The following is a 14,888-nucleotide window of genomic DNA, read 5'->3' on the forward strand; positions in this document are numbered from 1 at the left end:
TGATGTTGATTTCCCCTAGCTGCCTCAGGGTTGTGAGACTCAAGGAGAGGGATGTATATGCAAATCATACTATAAGCCATCAAACCCAAGAAATGAAACAAATGTACAAAGGAAAAATATATTTTGTGTATATGGAAATATTAGCAATATTAGCATACCATATTTCATTGTTACTACTTTTGAACATTTAAAAACTTTCTTTCTCTGGAATTCTCTATTTAAATATAATATATTGCTGGTACCTTAGCAAGGAATCCAGGTTCTGGGTGACACAACTATGGCAGATCTTCCTCTCACAAACCAGAAGTACAAAACTTCCACAGACAGTCCAGGAAGAACATGCATAACCACTGGGTGATTGGCCATAGAAGCAGGTGGATCTCTTCAGGAAAGAGGGGATGGCATGAAAGATTGCTGCATCTTTTATTTGTATAGTAAGGGTTCATTTACCTGTTGAGATAAATCATTAGACTTTTCTCAGAGTAACTTAAAGGTAGTCTGTTGTCTCCTCCCCCCACCCTCAAGCTGAAAGAACTACATTTTTAATGCTTCAGATCTTTTTTTAAACTTCAAAAGAGACCCGCTACAAATATTAGCATATGTTAAATCTGGATACATGACTGTTAGTTAGTTTGATCTCTCTACTTTTTAGTGAGTTTGAACTGTTTTGTACTTTTATCCTTAAGATAGAAATTTTAACACAAAGCATCTCTTATAATGAAATTCCTAAAGAATAATTTCAAATGTTTGTTTAGCTAAAAATGATCAAAATTCTGAATTATTCAGGGTTCTCCAGAGAAATAGACCCAATAGGTTGTGTGTGTGTGTGTGTGTGTGTGTGTGTGTGTGTGTGTGTAGAGAGAGAGAGAGAGAGAGAGAGAGAGAGAGAGAGATTTTAAGGAATTGGCTCATGTGATTGTGGGCCGTGACAAATATGAAACCTGTAGGGCAGGCTGGAAGCCTGTATACTCAGGAAAGAATTGATGTTGCAGTCTTGAGTCCAAAGACTGAACGCAAAATTATTTCTCCCTGGGGGAACCTCGGCGTTTTTTCTCTCTTAAGTCCTTCAACTGATTGGATATAACCCACCCATGTTATGGAAAGTAATCTGCTTTACTCAAAGTCCACTGATTTAGATGTTATTCACATTTAAAAATAAATGGCTTTGGGGTGCCTGGGTGGCTCAGTTGATGAAGCCTCCAACTCGGTTTCAGCTCATCATGATCTCGTGGTCATGAGATCAAGCCCCACTTCAAGCTCCATGCTGAGTGTAGAGTCTGCTTCAGATTCTCTCTCCCTCTCTCTCCCTCTCTGCTCCTCCCCCTGCTCGCTCGTGCTCTCTCTATCTCTAAAATAAATTTAAAAAAATTGTTTTTAAAAAATATTTAAAAATAAATGCCTTCAGAGAAACATCTAGACTAGTATTTGAACCAATCTCTGGGCACCACAGCCTAGCCAAATTGACACATAAAGCTAACTGTCACAACTTTATGTTTAGTTGCATTTTAAATGGATATCTGTAAAAATTAATTTTAGTTGCTAAGGAAAAAAATAAACTTCTTTCAATTGATAAAGAACTGTTAACCTTAAAAATAAAGCTGTCAGTTATTTTACCAACAAAAGCAAGTCTATTTGGGAATAGCAGAGAATTACAATTTGAGACAAGCACGCTAGGGCAAAACCATAGGTGAGTCCAGAGAACAAACAATAACAATGCTCTCTTATAGAGGAAAGGGGGAGTTGGGAGGGCTCTTATCAACAAAAAGTCCATCGGAGTAAACTGGGAGCTGGCAGTGTAATGGCTTCTCATTGGTTGAGCTGTGACTGTCTCATTGGCTGGGCTGTGACAACCTCTCATTGGCTGGGCTGTGACAGCCTCTCATTGGCTGGGCTGTGACAGCCTCTCATTGGCTGGGCTATTGCTAGGGGGATGAGAAGAGCCATTCTTTTTCCTGGGGAATAGTAAAGTACCTAAAGTGGTATAGACTTGTCTCTTCCTGTTGGGGTCCTGATGATGAGTAGCAGGGTGTGAGAGTTCCGACCTCTGCCCCCCCCCACTCCATTTTATTTTTTTTTAAGGGTATACTAATTACTTTATTTTTTATTTTTTAAATTTTATTATGTTATGTTATTCACCATACATCATTAGTTTTTGATGTGGTGATCCACGATCCATTGTTTTCGTATAACATCCAGTGCTCCATGCAGTTCGTGCCCTCCTTAATACCCATCACTGGGCTAACCAATCCCCCATCCCCTCTCCCCTCTAAAACCCTGTTTGTTTCTCAGAGTCCATAGTCTCTCGTGGTTCATCTCTCCCTCCGATTCCCCCCCTTCATTTTTCCCTTCTTTCTCCTAATGTCCTCCATTCTATTCCTTATGTTCTACAAATAAGTGAAACCATATGATAATTGACTTTCTCTGCTTGACTTATTTCACTTAGCATAATCTCCTCCAGTCCCATCCATGTTGATGCAAAAGTTGGGTATTCATCCTTTCTGATGGCTGAGTAATATTCCATTGTATATATGGACCACATCTTCTTTATCCATTCATCTGTTGAAGGGCATCTCGGCTCCTTCCACAGTTTGCCTATTGCGGACATTGCTGCTATGAACCCTGGGGTGCATATGGCCCTTCTTTTCACCACATCTGTGTCTTTGGGGTAAATACCCAGGAGTGCAATTGCTGGGTCATAGGGTAGCTCTATTTTTAATTTTTTGAGGAACCTCCACACTGTTTTCCCAAGTGGCTGTACCAACGTGCATTCCTACCAAAAGTGTAAGAGGGTTCCCCTTTCTCCACGACCTCTCCAACATTTGTTGTTTCTTTCCCTGTCCATTTTTGCCATTCTAACTGGTGTAAGGTGGTATCTCAATGTGGTTTTGATTTGAATTTCCCTGATGGCTAATGATGATGAACATTTTTTCATGTGTCTGTTAGCCATTTGTATGTCTTTTTCAGAGAAGTGTCTTTTCATGTCTTCTGCCCATTTTTTGACTTGATTATTTGTTTTTTGGGTGTTGAGTTTGAGAAGTTCTTTACAGATCTTGGATACTAGCCCTTTATCTGTAGTGTCATTTGCAAATATCTTCTCCCATTCTGTGGGTTGCCTCTTTGTTCTGTTGACTGTTTCCTTTGCTGTGCAGAAGCTTTTTATCTTGATGAAGTCCCAAAAGTTCATTTTTGTTTTTGTTTCACTAGCTTTTGGGGATGTATCTTGAAAAAAGTTGCTGTGGCCGATGTCAAAGAGGTTACTGCCTATGTTCTCCTCTAGGAGTTTGATGGATTCCTGTCTCACATTGAGGTCTTTCATCCACTTTGAGTTTATCTTTGTGAATGGTGTTAGAGAATGGTCGAGTTTCATTCTTCTACATGTGGCTGTCCAATTTGCCCAGCACCATTTATTGAAGAGACTGTCTTTTTTCCATTGCATGTTTTTTCCTGCTTTGTCGAAGATTCGGGATCGGAAGAATAAACATTGTTAAAATGTCTTTGCTACCCAGAGCAATCTATACCTTCAATGCCATCCCGATCAAAATTCCAATGACATTTTTCAAAGTGCTGGAACAAACAATTCTAAAATTTGTATGGAACCAGAAAAGACCCCAAATAGCCAAAGTAATGTTGAAAAAGAAAAACAAAGCGGGGAGCATCACAATTCCAGATTTACAGCCATATTACAAAGCTGTAATCATCAAGACAGTATGGTACTGGCACAAAAACAGACACATAGATCAATGGAACAGAATAGAGAACCCAGAAATGGACCCACAACTGTATGGTCAACTAATCTTCAACAAAGCAGGAAAGAATATCCAACAGGAAAAAGGCAGTCTCTTCAACAAATGGTGTTGGAAAAACTGGACAGCCACATGCAGAAGAATGAAACTAGACCACTTTCTAACACCTTACACAAAAATAAATTCAAAATGGATGAAAGACCTAAATGTGAGACAGGAAACCATCAAAATCCTAGAGGAGAAAACAGGCAGCAACCTCTTTGACATCAACCAACTTCTTACTAGATATGTCTCCTGAGGCAAGAGAAACAAAAGCAAAAATAAACTATTGGGATTTCATCAAAATAAAAAGCTTCTGCACAGCAAAGGAAACAATCAACAAAACTAAAAGGCAACCTTCAGAATGGGAGAAGATATTTCCAAATGACATATCTGATGAAGGGTTAGTATACAAAATCCATAAAGAACTTATCAAACTCAACACCCAAAAGATAAATAATCCAGTTAAAAAATGGGCAGAAGATATGAGTAGACATTTTATCTATAAGAAGACATACAGATGGCCAACAGACACATGAAAAGATGCTCAATATCACTCATCATCAGGGAAATGCAAATCAAAACCACAACGAGATACCACCTCACACCTGTCAGAATGGCTAAAATCAACAACACAAAAAATAACAGGTGTTGGCAAGGATTCAGAGAAAGGGAAGACCTCATGCCCTGTTGGTGGGAATGCAAACTGGTGCAGCCACTGTGGATACCAAGATGGAGCTTCCTCAAAAAGTTAAAAATAGAGCTACCCTATGGCCCAGCAACTGCACTACTAGGTATTTACCTAAAGAATACAAAAATACTAATTCAAAGGGATACATGCACCCTGATGTTTATAGCAGCATTATTTACAATAGCCAAACTATGGAGACAGCCCAAATGTCCATCTGATGGATGGCCAGAGAAGATGTGGTATATACACAATGGAATATTACTCAGCCATAAAAAAGAATGAAATCTTGCTATTCGCAATGACATGGGTAGAGCTAGAGAGTATTATGCTAAGTGAAATAAGTCAGTCAGAGGGGCTCTCCTACCCGCTCTGGGCTGGGGAGCTATGACGAGTCACAGGCTTCCTCTGGCTCGACTCACCACTTCTTAGTAATCGCTTCACAATAATCACTTCTTAGATTTTACCCAGGAAGAGAGACTGAAAATCTTTCATTATCCCTTTTTTTTTTTTGCCTGTGTTTTCTCCAGTTTTATTAAGATTAATTGACAATTGCAATTGCATATATTTAAGGCATACAACTTGATGTTTCTTTTTTAAAAATTTTTCCATTTATTTATTTATTTAAATTTATTAATTAACATATAGTGTATTATTAGTTTCAAAGGTAGAGTTCAGTGATTCATCAGTCTTATGTAACACCCAGTGCTCATTACATCCCGTGCTCTCTTTAATGCCCATCACTCAGTTACCCCCCAAGGTTGCCCCTCCAGCAACCTTGTTTGTTTCTTATGATTAAAAGTCTCTTACGGTTTGTCTCCCTCTCTGATTTCATCTTGTTTTATATGTATATATTGTTAAATAATATAAAACAAGCTAATTAACATATTTATCACTTAAAATAGTTATCTTTTTAGTAATGAGAACATTTAAGATAACCCTCTTAGCAAATTTCAAGTATACAATATAGCACTTTAACTACAGTCACAGTTTTATACATTAGATCCCCAGAAATTACTCCTTTTATATAAATGAAACTTTGTACCCCTTGATCAACAGTTCCCCATGCCTTGGCAACCACCATTCTGCTCTCTGCTTCTATGAGTTTGACTATTTTAGAATTTACATATAAATGAGATCATATAGCATTTGTCTTTTTCTGCATCTGGCTTATTTCACTTTGCTCTCATTTTCCGCCACAGGAGGGTTTATGGGACCTTCTGCCAGTTTGCTGATGTCACTCCTGAAGTCTCATTTGTACTCTCAGTAACCTTAATCTCTTCGATCATATTTGTTATAACATTTCCTAAAGATATAATTGATAAATAACATTGTGCAAAGGTATATATAAGGTGTAAAACATGTTGTTTGATACATTTATATATTGCAACATGATACCACTATAGCATTGGCTTAACAGCTCCATGTCCCATAATTACTATTTCTTTTCTGCGCTAACATTTAAGGTCTAGTGTCTTAGCAACTTTGAAGTATGTAACACAATATTAACTATAATCACAATGCAGTGCATAATCCCCAGAACTTTTTCATCTTCTAGATGCAAATTTGTACCCTTTAACATCTTACCAATTCTGCCACCTTCTAGCTCCATCATTAAACTTTGTTTCTCTGAATTCAGCTTTTTCAGATTCCAAATATAGGTCATTTCTTCTAGGTTTTTCAGTTTTTTGGAACACAGATGTTTGCAGTAGTCTCTTATGATACTACATATTTATTTGTTATCAATTTTAATGTCTTTCATTTATGAGTTTATTTGGGTCTTTTTTAAAAGATTTTATTTATTTGGGGTTTTTTTTGTTTTGGGGCTTTTTTCCCTCCATTTTTATTTTTTTTCTTATGTTCAATTAGCCAACATATAGTACATCATTAGTTTTCGATGTGGTGTTCAATGATTCATAAGTTGCATATAACACCCAGTGCTCATCACCACATGTGCCCTCCTTAATGCCCATCACCTGGCTACCCCATCTGCCCACCCACCTCCCGTCTGTAACCCTCAGTTTGGTTCCCAGAGTCCAAAGTCTCTCATGGTTTGTCTCCCTCTCTGATTTCTTCCCATTCAGTTTTCCCTCCCTTCCCCTGTGGTCCTCTGTGCTATTCCTTATATTCCACATATGAGTGAAATGATATGATAATTGTCTTTCTCTGCTTAACTTATTTCACTTAGCATAATCCCCTTCAGTTCCATCCATGTCGATGCAAATGGTGGGTATTCATCCTTTCTGATGGCTGAGTAATATTCCATTGTATATACGAACCACATCTTTCATTTTCTCTATTATACTTATCCTAGGAGACTGAATATACAAGGAGACAACGGCCAGACCATATATAAAAATAGGACTCTGACTCACAGCCTGCAGCAGCCTTTCCAGGAATCCAAACCCTTGTTTACAATAAACATTTATCCCAAAAGTCAGCCTGTTTTAAGTCAGAGTTATAGAAAATCAGACTACTATCTCTAGTAACATTCAGGAATCAGGACAATGACTTCTGTAACAATCAACCCAGAATGGCCAGGACGTGATGAATAACTGACAGCTTCCCTAATTTTTCTCCCTGCTTCCAACTTATAACCAAAGAGAGAAAGCCAGATATGCTCCCTTAACCAGTCATGTAGGAGACCCTGCCTCTAGTTAGCCACCTCCAGGCTCACCATGCCAACAGCTTCCAGGCAGGTCACACCCGAAGCCATCCCTCTTCTCCACTATGAAGCGTTCCCTCCTCCTCTGTCTGTCTGCCTTTGAGTCTCTGCTAAAACTCAAGTGACCACGGCTGACTCCCTTGCTCTAGCAAGCTTTGAATACATAGCCTCTGCTTTTCTCATTTGTTTGGTGTTCATTTATTTCCACAATCCTGAACGCAAGCATGAGGTTTCTGGAGCAGAGTAGATTAACTATTATTTACTTACAAGCAAACAATAACCACGTGGTTCCCCTGAAAGCTTAAAATTAAAATGCATCTCAATCATGACCAAAACCATGTCCTTAGATTGGATGCCTCCTCAGGATCCCCAGGGGAAATGGTTAAAAAGTTATACTCAGAGTTTCTAATAGGGTGGATCCCAGAAGGGTGGGAGGATAAATGAGCACTTTTTTTTTAGCCACCTGCCCAGGTGAGACCAACATGCAGCCTCAGCCAATGGAGAACATGGAGCTGCTTTTTCATCTCCTACAGATGAGAAGGCTTGAATGGATTTTTTTTAACCAAAGGGTGAGACCCACAACAGAGATGCAGAGGGAAAAACAGAATATGTGCGTGTGTATTTGTTTAATTATTCAGTTTGCAGTGTTCTCAATAGATTGAAGCTGGAATTGGCTCTACTTTGCCGACTCAGACACACATATACACACACACTTGTCTTCTCTCCAGGAGCTGGTATGAGTGAGAGATATTTGTAACAGGATATCCCAGGCCCTGCTTTAGAAGAGACAATTCAGGATATGAGTGGCACTGCTCACCAAAAGGAAACTCACAGAAACCCCTCACAGACCTGGATCCTGGCCCTTAGGAGCTCCACAAGACTGAGGAATAAGGAATAAACCCAAACTAACTCTTCTCTGCCTCTCCCCAGGCTCTCAACGGCTTCCTCATGGCTGTTACAGAGGATGGCTATGTTTTCTACGTCTCTCCCACAGTCCAGGACTACCTGGGATTTCATCAAGTGAGTGGTTTTACTTTTCATTTGAAGAGTTTGGGTGAATCTAGTTGGGAGAGGAGGGAGACAGGGCCATGTGATGCTTGTCTCCATGGGACTATAATGGAATTTCAAAGACCTGGGTCTCCATCTCAGTCTCCCACATGCACATCGTAAGTCTTCAACTGAGCCTTCCCAGAGTACTGACTTCCTCATCTGGTGGAGGGCATGGTAGCCTAGATCCTCTGAGGAGCAGATGCCAAGGCAGGATGAGATGAGCAAGAGATTCCTCAGGAGAAAATCCTGGGAGGACCTGGGAGGGAACAGGGGTTGGGGGCAGCAGGTCTGACCCTTGGGAAGAAGACAGAAAGAATGGGGGTGGGTGGAAGTGTCTTCAACTGCAGTACAGGGTCAATGGGGCATCTTCAATCCAAAGTCACCCAGCAGAATGGGGCATCCTCAATCCAAAGTCACCTGGTAGAATGGGGCATCCTCAATCCAAAGTCACCTGGCAGAAAAGCCCCTCTGCTCCCAGGAATAGGCCTGCCTTGGTGTCCCTGCCATGCTCAGTCACTGGCTGGGAGCAATCTGTAGGAAGAGTGGCCCCAGCACAAACAAGTGTGCATCCAAGAGGGGCAACCTCACATGCACCTCAGTCAGAAACCTGAGAGGCACATACTGACTTCTTGTGCTGCACCAATGTACTCCTCCACAGGAGGAATTCCCATGAGCCTCTCTCCCTGGGGGGACCTCAAAAGAGAGAGGTGAGTGGGACAAACTGCAGCTGGTCTCAGGGTAGCACCTGGCCCTCCTCTGCTCTCCATTCTGAATTCTGCTCACCCTCAGCCATCACCTCAGCACATCTCTGAGTCCAGGGACCCAGCACCATCATGGTCCTCACGTCAGGGTGAAGGCCCATTGGGGCCAGATAATACATGAAGTGCCAGCTCTAGTCTGGTTCACAGCAAACTTACCAAGTCCAGGACCGACCCAGTGGTCATTTGTCCATTTCCTGAGCATGTAATTGGAATCAATCTAGTTGACAACTGGAGTAACCCCCAGACTAGGTTCTTGGCCCATAAAGTGAGAGATATCACAGTAGAAAAGTCCAAGAGGAAACCCTTGAAACTACCCCCTCCAACACCAGTCAAGATAGTAAATCACAGGCAATATCATATCCCAGGGAGGTCGTGGATAGTGCTGTTGGGTAGAAGGCATGGTCAATATCTTGAGTATCTTGAGTAAATACCTTGCCATGGTATTGTAGGGCCCTTCTACCTAGGGACCATGCCACCTCTTCAGTCAGTGGATTTCAGATCTGAAATTTGTCTCAGGTCCAGAAACTGAGCAAAGGATTGTCATTTTTCATCAGGATAACAGCCCTCAGCCTCCTGACTTTGCACTGTTGCCTTTAATTATAGATGTTAAGCAGTATCATTGTTGGCTGCCCATCTCTTTTGCCCCTTGAGATGCCATGCTCTATTAACCAACTCCACAACACCCTATGGTCCAAGCCCCCTTGATTATTTCTTCTGCCTTGCTAGCCATCACTGTAATTGAAGCCATCTGGCCTCTCCTACCTCAGGGCTCCATCATCCCAATGGACATTCATGAGCCCAGCTCTTCTGAGCCCAGCCCAGTGTCTTCCTCTCCTTCCATCAGCCCTGACCTGCAATAGGACAGTCACCTACCACCAAATTTCTTAGTGGTGTTGATGTCCCTCCAATATTGCACTCCTCATGGCCTTGGTGTATAGTTTGTCCCTGGGCCCTCCCGTGGTATGCAATCTCTGCTGGGTCTTCTTGACTAATGAATTGCATTCATTCCAATACACCCATTTCCCTCAGCCTTTTTCTTCCTTCTTCTGCCATCTGCCAGAACAACTCAAGTATTAGCACCTCACTGACCACTGGCTTCTCCCAGCATCTAAATCTAAGAGCCACCCCAGCAGTTGGTTTGTCCCATTTCCTGAGGTTCCTGCCAGGGTGTAAAGTTGTGTGTCCTGAAAGTTCTGATCTGACCCTAGGGAAGGAGAATTAGCCAACCGTACGGCTCTGAGGAAACTGGACAAGGCCAAAGGGGAGCCCTCAAGGCCAAGTTGCCCATCAGAGAAGTCCCGTCTCCCAGGAGCAGGCCTGCCTTAGAGTTGCTGCCCCAGTGGATTTCAGTGGGCAGCAGCTGGGACACCTCTGAGTTATACTCCCTGCAGCTGGAGACCTGAGGGGCATTTTCATGGCCTGCTGCTGAGGGAAGACAGCCCATGCTCCACACAACTGCTGTGCAGACTGAAAACAGCAGTGCTTGTGCAAGTGCACTGCGCACCACGTAGTGGAAGGGGCTCATACAAAGCCATGGCAACAGAAGGTTTTCTGAAATCAGGGCAATAGGAAGACTCAAAATCCCCCATCTCCACCCATCACACGTTCCCATGCCAACCCTGCACCTGTGCAGTGCAGCTCATACCCAACACCAGCTCTGGACTTTATCCCTCACTTGTGATGAGAACATACTTGCTGAGTTTTACAGTCTTTTCCCCTTTGTTTTGTTTAAATATTTTATTTATTTATTTATTTGGGAGAGACAGAGACAGAGATAGCGAGAGAGAGCACGAGCGGGGAGGGGAGGAAGAAGCACTTCCCACTGAGCAGGGAGCCCGATGCGGGGCTCGAACCCAGGACCCCGAGATCATGACCTGAGCTGAAGGCAGACACTCAACCTACTGAGCCACCCAGGCGCCCCTTCACCTTTCCTTTAGAAAAAAAAAGTCAGTACCATTATGCTGTATCTGGTTTTTAGATGAGAATCTGAGGAGTTTTATTTGTCAAAGGCAGACCGGAGGCCTGGGCACTCGTCATATCCGCACTGTCAGCATCGAGCTACCTGCTTCCTTGCCATTGCTGAGGACAAACGTGATGTAGGGGAGGGTTCAGAGACAGGAACCCCTATAAAGAGGAGCTTCCAAAAGAAATAAAAAATAAACTTGGCTAAAGCCCTTCATCTCAGAGAAATGCTGTGGGTTTTTCTGTGCGGCATGGTTAGGAGAGGAGGTGCTGACCGGCTGCGATGCCTTTCCCCTTCAGAACCTGCAGGGGCAGTGAGCAGAGCTGCAGACAGAATGACAGCAACACGGGTGAACAGGAGAGAGGTCAAGGTCACAGCCTGGGGCCTCTGCCTGTGTGCACAGCTCTCCCATACCACTACTGCGTGCGGCTGTTTTTATAGAGCGACCAGGTGGAGGCAGAGAGCACCAGCATACTGGGTGCTGCGCTCCGCTAGAGTCCTGTTGCTTTCCTCCACGGGGTCTGTTCTGTGTTGCCCTGGTGGTCCCCCGGAAGCCTGCCTCCCTTGGCCTCAGCTCCCATGCTGCCATCCCTGTGATTTCTCCTCAGGTCTTCATGCCACTGGCCCTTCACCTCCTTCCAGCCTGGAGGCCCACTCAACATCTTTGTCCTTTCATAGATTAGACCAGACCCTTATAAATATTTAGCACCTGCCATGTACTGAGATGGAGATGCTCCTGAAAAGTTCATTTTCCCTGAATTTTGTGCAGAAAATGGTTATATACAACAGGTTCCTAAAAATCAAGTTGTGTGTGGGTTGGGGGATGCAGGGGAAGAGTGGGGAAGAATATAACTTATTTGGAGTAGAATTTAGGCCATCGGAACTTTTTAATGCTGACAGAAAACTTTCATCTGCACTTAATTCCTCTCAGAAGATCAAGAAGAATCCCAAACTTTACCCAAATAAAACATAACTTAATAAATGGTTAACTACAGGCAAGGGTAGAGAGACTCATTACACTTTTTAAATTAAACCTGTTTGATTTACAAGGAACACACTAAGATTTCTCAAGGCAAACTGATCTGAAAACTATTTAACATTCTCTTTATGTGTAAAATATTTGCAAAATCTGTATGAGGACAGGATACCTTAATTATTGTTCATGTTCAAGTCACTACATTGCCAAACCCCTTTCTTTTGAGTTTACATTAGCATTTATATTCACTCATCTCCTTCAACAAATGACAGAACAAACTTGGATCTCCCTGGAAATGAGATCTTTGCTCTAATTCAGTCTAATTGTGTCATCCAGAATAGCTGATGACTGACTTCCCGGGAAACTCGACATTCTCCTTCCACAAACTTTCAGCCAACTCTCCAGGGCTATTTCAGTGGCTTCCTATGTGTCTCCCCACCTCGGACATCTCCCTGATGATGATTTGTGACTTGTCTGCTAGGCAGTCTCTCTTTTTTTCCCTTGGCCCCAAAAACTGCCACCCTTTTCAAGACACAATACAGGCATGGCCTCCAACACCATGGGAGTGCCCATCTCATGGGTATTTTCTGGGTCTGGGGACAGCAGCAGCCTGAGAAGTTGGCTGTGCAAAACCAGAAGAGGGAAACAGGAACAGTATGCACCAGCCAGCCTCCAGGATGGGGAGGGACAAGGACAGGTGAGTCCAGGATGCCTAGAAGGATCAGAGGTGCTAGAGATGACTCAGGGACATTTGAGGTGAACAAGTCACTTGCCTCAGAGAGGCAAGAAGCATCCCCAGGAGGGTGATGTTGTCACTTGGGTCTTTGCAGTCAGATGTCATCTATCAGAGTGTGTTCGAGCTGATCCACAAGGAGGACAGAGCCATGTTCCAGAGCCAGTTTCTCTGGCCTGCAGATGCAGCACCTGTCAGCAGAGAGGGTGAGCAGGACATCCACCGTAAGTCACCAAGGCTTGTGGGGGGGAAAGGGCTAAATGCAGAATCAACCCTGTACATGTGTTTCAACCCTTATAGTCCATGAGGAAGAAATCAGACCAGGAAGCCAGGCTTTCTCAGCTCCAATGTATATTTCGTTAAGCACTGATGGAGCACTCACTAAGTCCCAGGTGTATGAGGGGAAGAGAAGAGGAAGGGCTGCATCGGGAAATCGGGTAGTGTGTGTTGGCACAGGACTCTGCATCTTTCAGAACCATCTCATATCTGTGACCTCATGTGATCCTCCTAGGAACTGGAAAATACACATAAGGCATGAGCATCTGTTGATTTTACTACCAGTAGGATACAGGGAGGGATTTTTGCCGATCTTGTTCACTGCTGTATTCCCAGTGCCTAGAACAGTACCTGAGACAAAGTAAACATATAAATGTTCAGATGAGGAGAGTGATGTTTGCCCAGATGGATCCAACTGGTGAGTGATAAGACTCACGCTGGAGGAAATACCCTGCCTGCCCAGGTAAGAGCATCCCCTAACGGCAGACAGGTGCATCCCCTGAGCGATGATCGAGCTGGTAGGGGCTCATATTTGTGTATCTGGTGAGTATACAAGATATGAGGCCATTATGGCCATAGCGTGTTACTCTGCCAACTGGTGGGATACCATAGGCAAAAGGCAATATTGTCATTTACAATTAAATGTTATTTTGTAAGTCCAGATACAGGACCCCTTTCCAAGTATTTAGAGTACATTTAATGCACCCACACAGGCTGCAAAGAAAGGCTCTTCCCTGTTTTGTTGTGAAGGATGGGTAGAAAAAAATAAAATACTCAAAAAACAGAGGCTTCAATTAGAAAAAAATGAATCCATATGCCAATGTTTGCACACTAATAATGACATGCTTTTGTGATGGATAACTTAAAATACTAAGCACGAATAAACTTACAAGACTGACTATAAGATATGGTTGTGTAACTTCATAAGACGCAGCTTTATTCAGTTCAGCTTTGGCTGCTGTGATTTTAGTCCGTCTCTTTCTGAAGCCTGCTCCCACTCCAGACATTCTGCCTAAGACTCTGTCTTGACCTGCCGTAAGTCCAGCAGGGTAGTTACTTATCCCAAAATAGGTCTTCACTTTTTTTCTTTCCCATAAGATTATCAGCTCACTGAAGGGAGGAACCCTGTCCTCAGCATTGAGCTTTGCACCTCTGTGCCTCCACCCCTGTCCCTGTTGACCAGCTAGGATCAAAAGAGAAAGGAAAAGAAATTTGAGGTATTGTATGGTGACTAATATAACATAATAAAATTAAAAAAAAAAAAAAAAAGAAATTTGAAGTTCAGACTTTCATACAGCTCCTGATACTGCCAAGTTTGAATTATGTCCTTAACAATGGATACTCTGGAATTTTGCATATAATTTCATACTTTTAAATACCTTTTACACTGTTATACCCCTGCAATAGCAGAAACCATACAGCAGTGTACCTACATGTTTATAAATATATGCATGACAGTTCTTCAGAATAAAAGTAAAACTTTAATGCCATGCTATAAAAATGCCAGAAAAATGTCTGAAGACCACCCAACTAAACCAAATTCAAGTGTGTTTTATACATGTGTGTATATGGTCTAACATTTATTGAGGGTATATCATGTGCCAGGCACTGTGCTAGGGGTTTTATTAAATGAGATTACAAAAGTAGTAAAACTTATCAGATCATAAGCCTTCCTTTGTTCCTCCCTCTAGCCTGCTTTTTTATTCTTCTGCAGCACTTAAGTCTAGACCAATCAATTTTCATGTGACACAGGGAAAACCATCCGTGTAACTATAATCTGACTTGTCAGGTTGAAAATTACAGCAAAAGAGGGCGCCTGGGTGGCTCAGTCGTTAAGCGTCTGCCTTCAGCTCAGGTCATGATCCCGGGGTCCTGGGATCGAGCCCCGCATCGGGCTCCTGGCTCAGCAGGGAGCCTGCTTCTCCCTCTCCCTCTGCCTCTCCCCCTGCTCATGCTCCCTCTCTCTGTATCTCTGTCTCAGATGAATAAATAAA

At 42.7% G+C, this 14,888-nt stretch overlaps 1 protein-coding gene across 4 annotated transcripts in view; it reads left to right on the forward strand.

The window, feature by feature from the left end:
• LOC118528964 (aryl hydrocarbon receptor-like) overlaps nt 1-14,888 on the forward strand; it is a 42,919-nt gene that overhangs the window by 16,757 nt on the left and 11,274 nt on the right. For 3 of the 4 annotated variants that reach the window (XM_078067204.1, XM_078067605.1, XM_078066475.1), the window contains exons 4-5: nt 8,066-8,155; nt 12,716-12,842. In XM_078067204.1, the coding sequence (XP_077923330.1) occupies nt 8,066-8,155; nt 12,716-12,842 (217 nt within the window). The remainder of the gene's footprint in view (nt 1-8,065; nt 8,156-12,715; nt 12,843-14,888) is intronic. The other variant, XM_078066793.1, reaches the window with a different exon arrangement.

Source organism: Halichoerus grypus, chromosome 1 (assembly GCF_964656455.1).
Source record: "Halichoerus grypus chromosome 1, mHalGry1.hap1.1, whole genome shotgun sequence".
Taxonomy (NCBI): Eukaryota; Metazoa; Chordata; class Mammalia; order Carnivora; family Phocidae; genus Halichoerus; species Halichoerus grypus.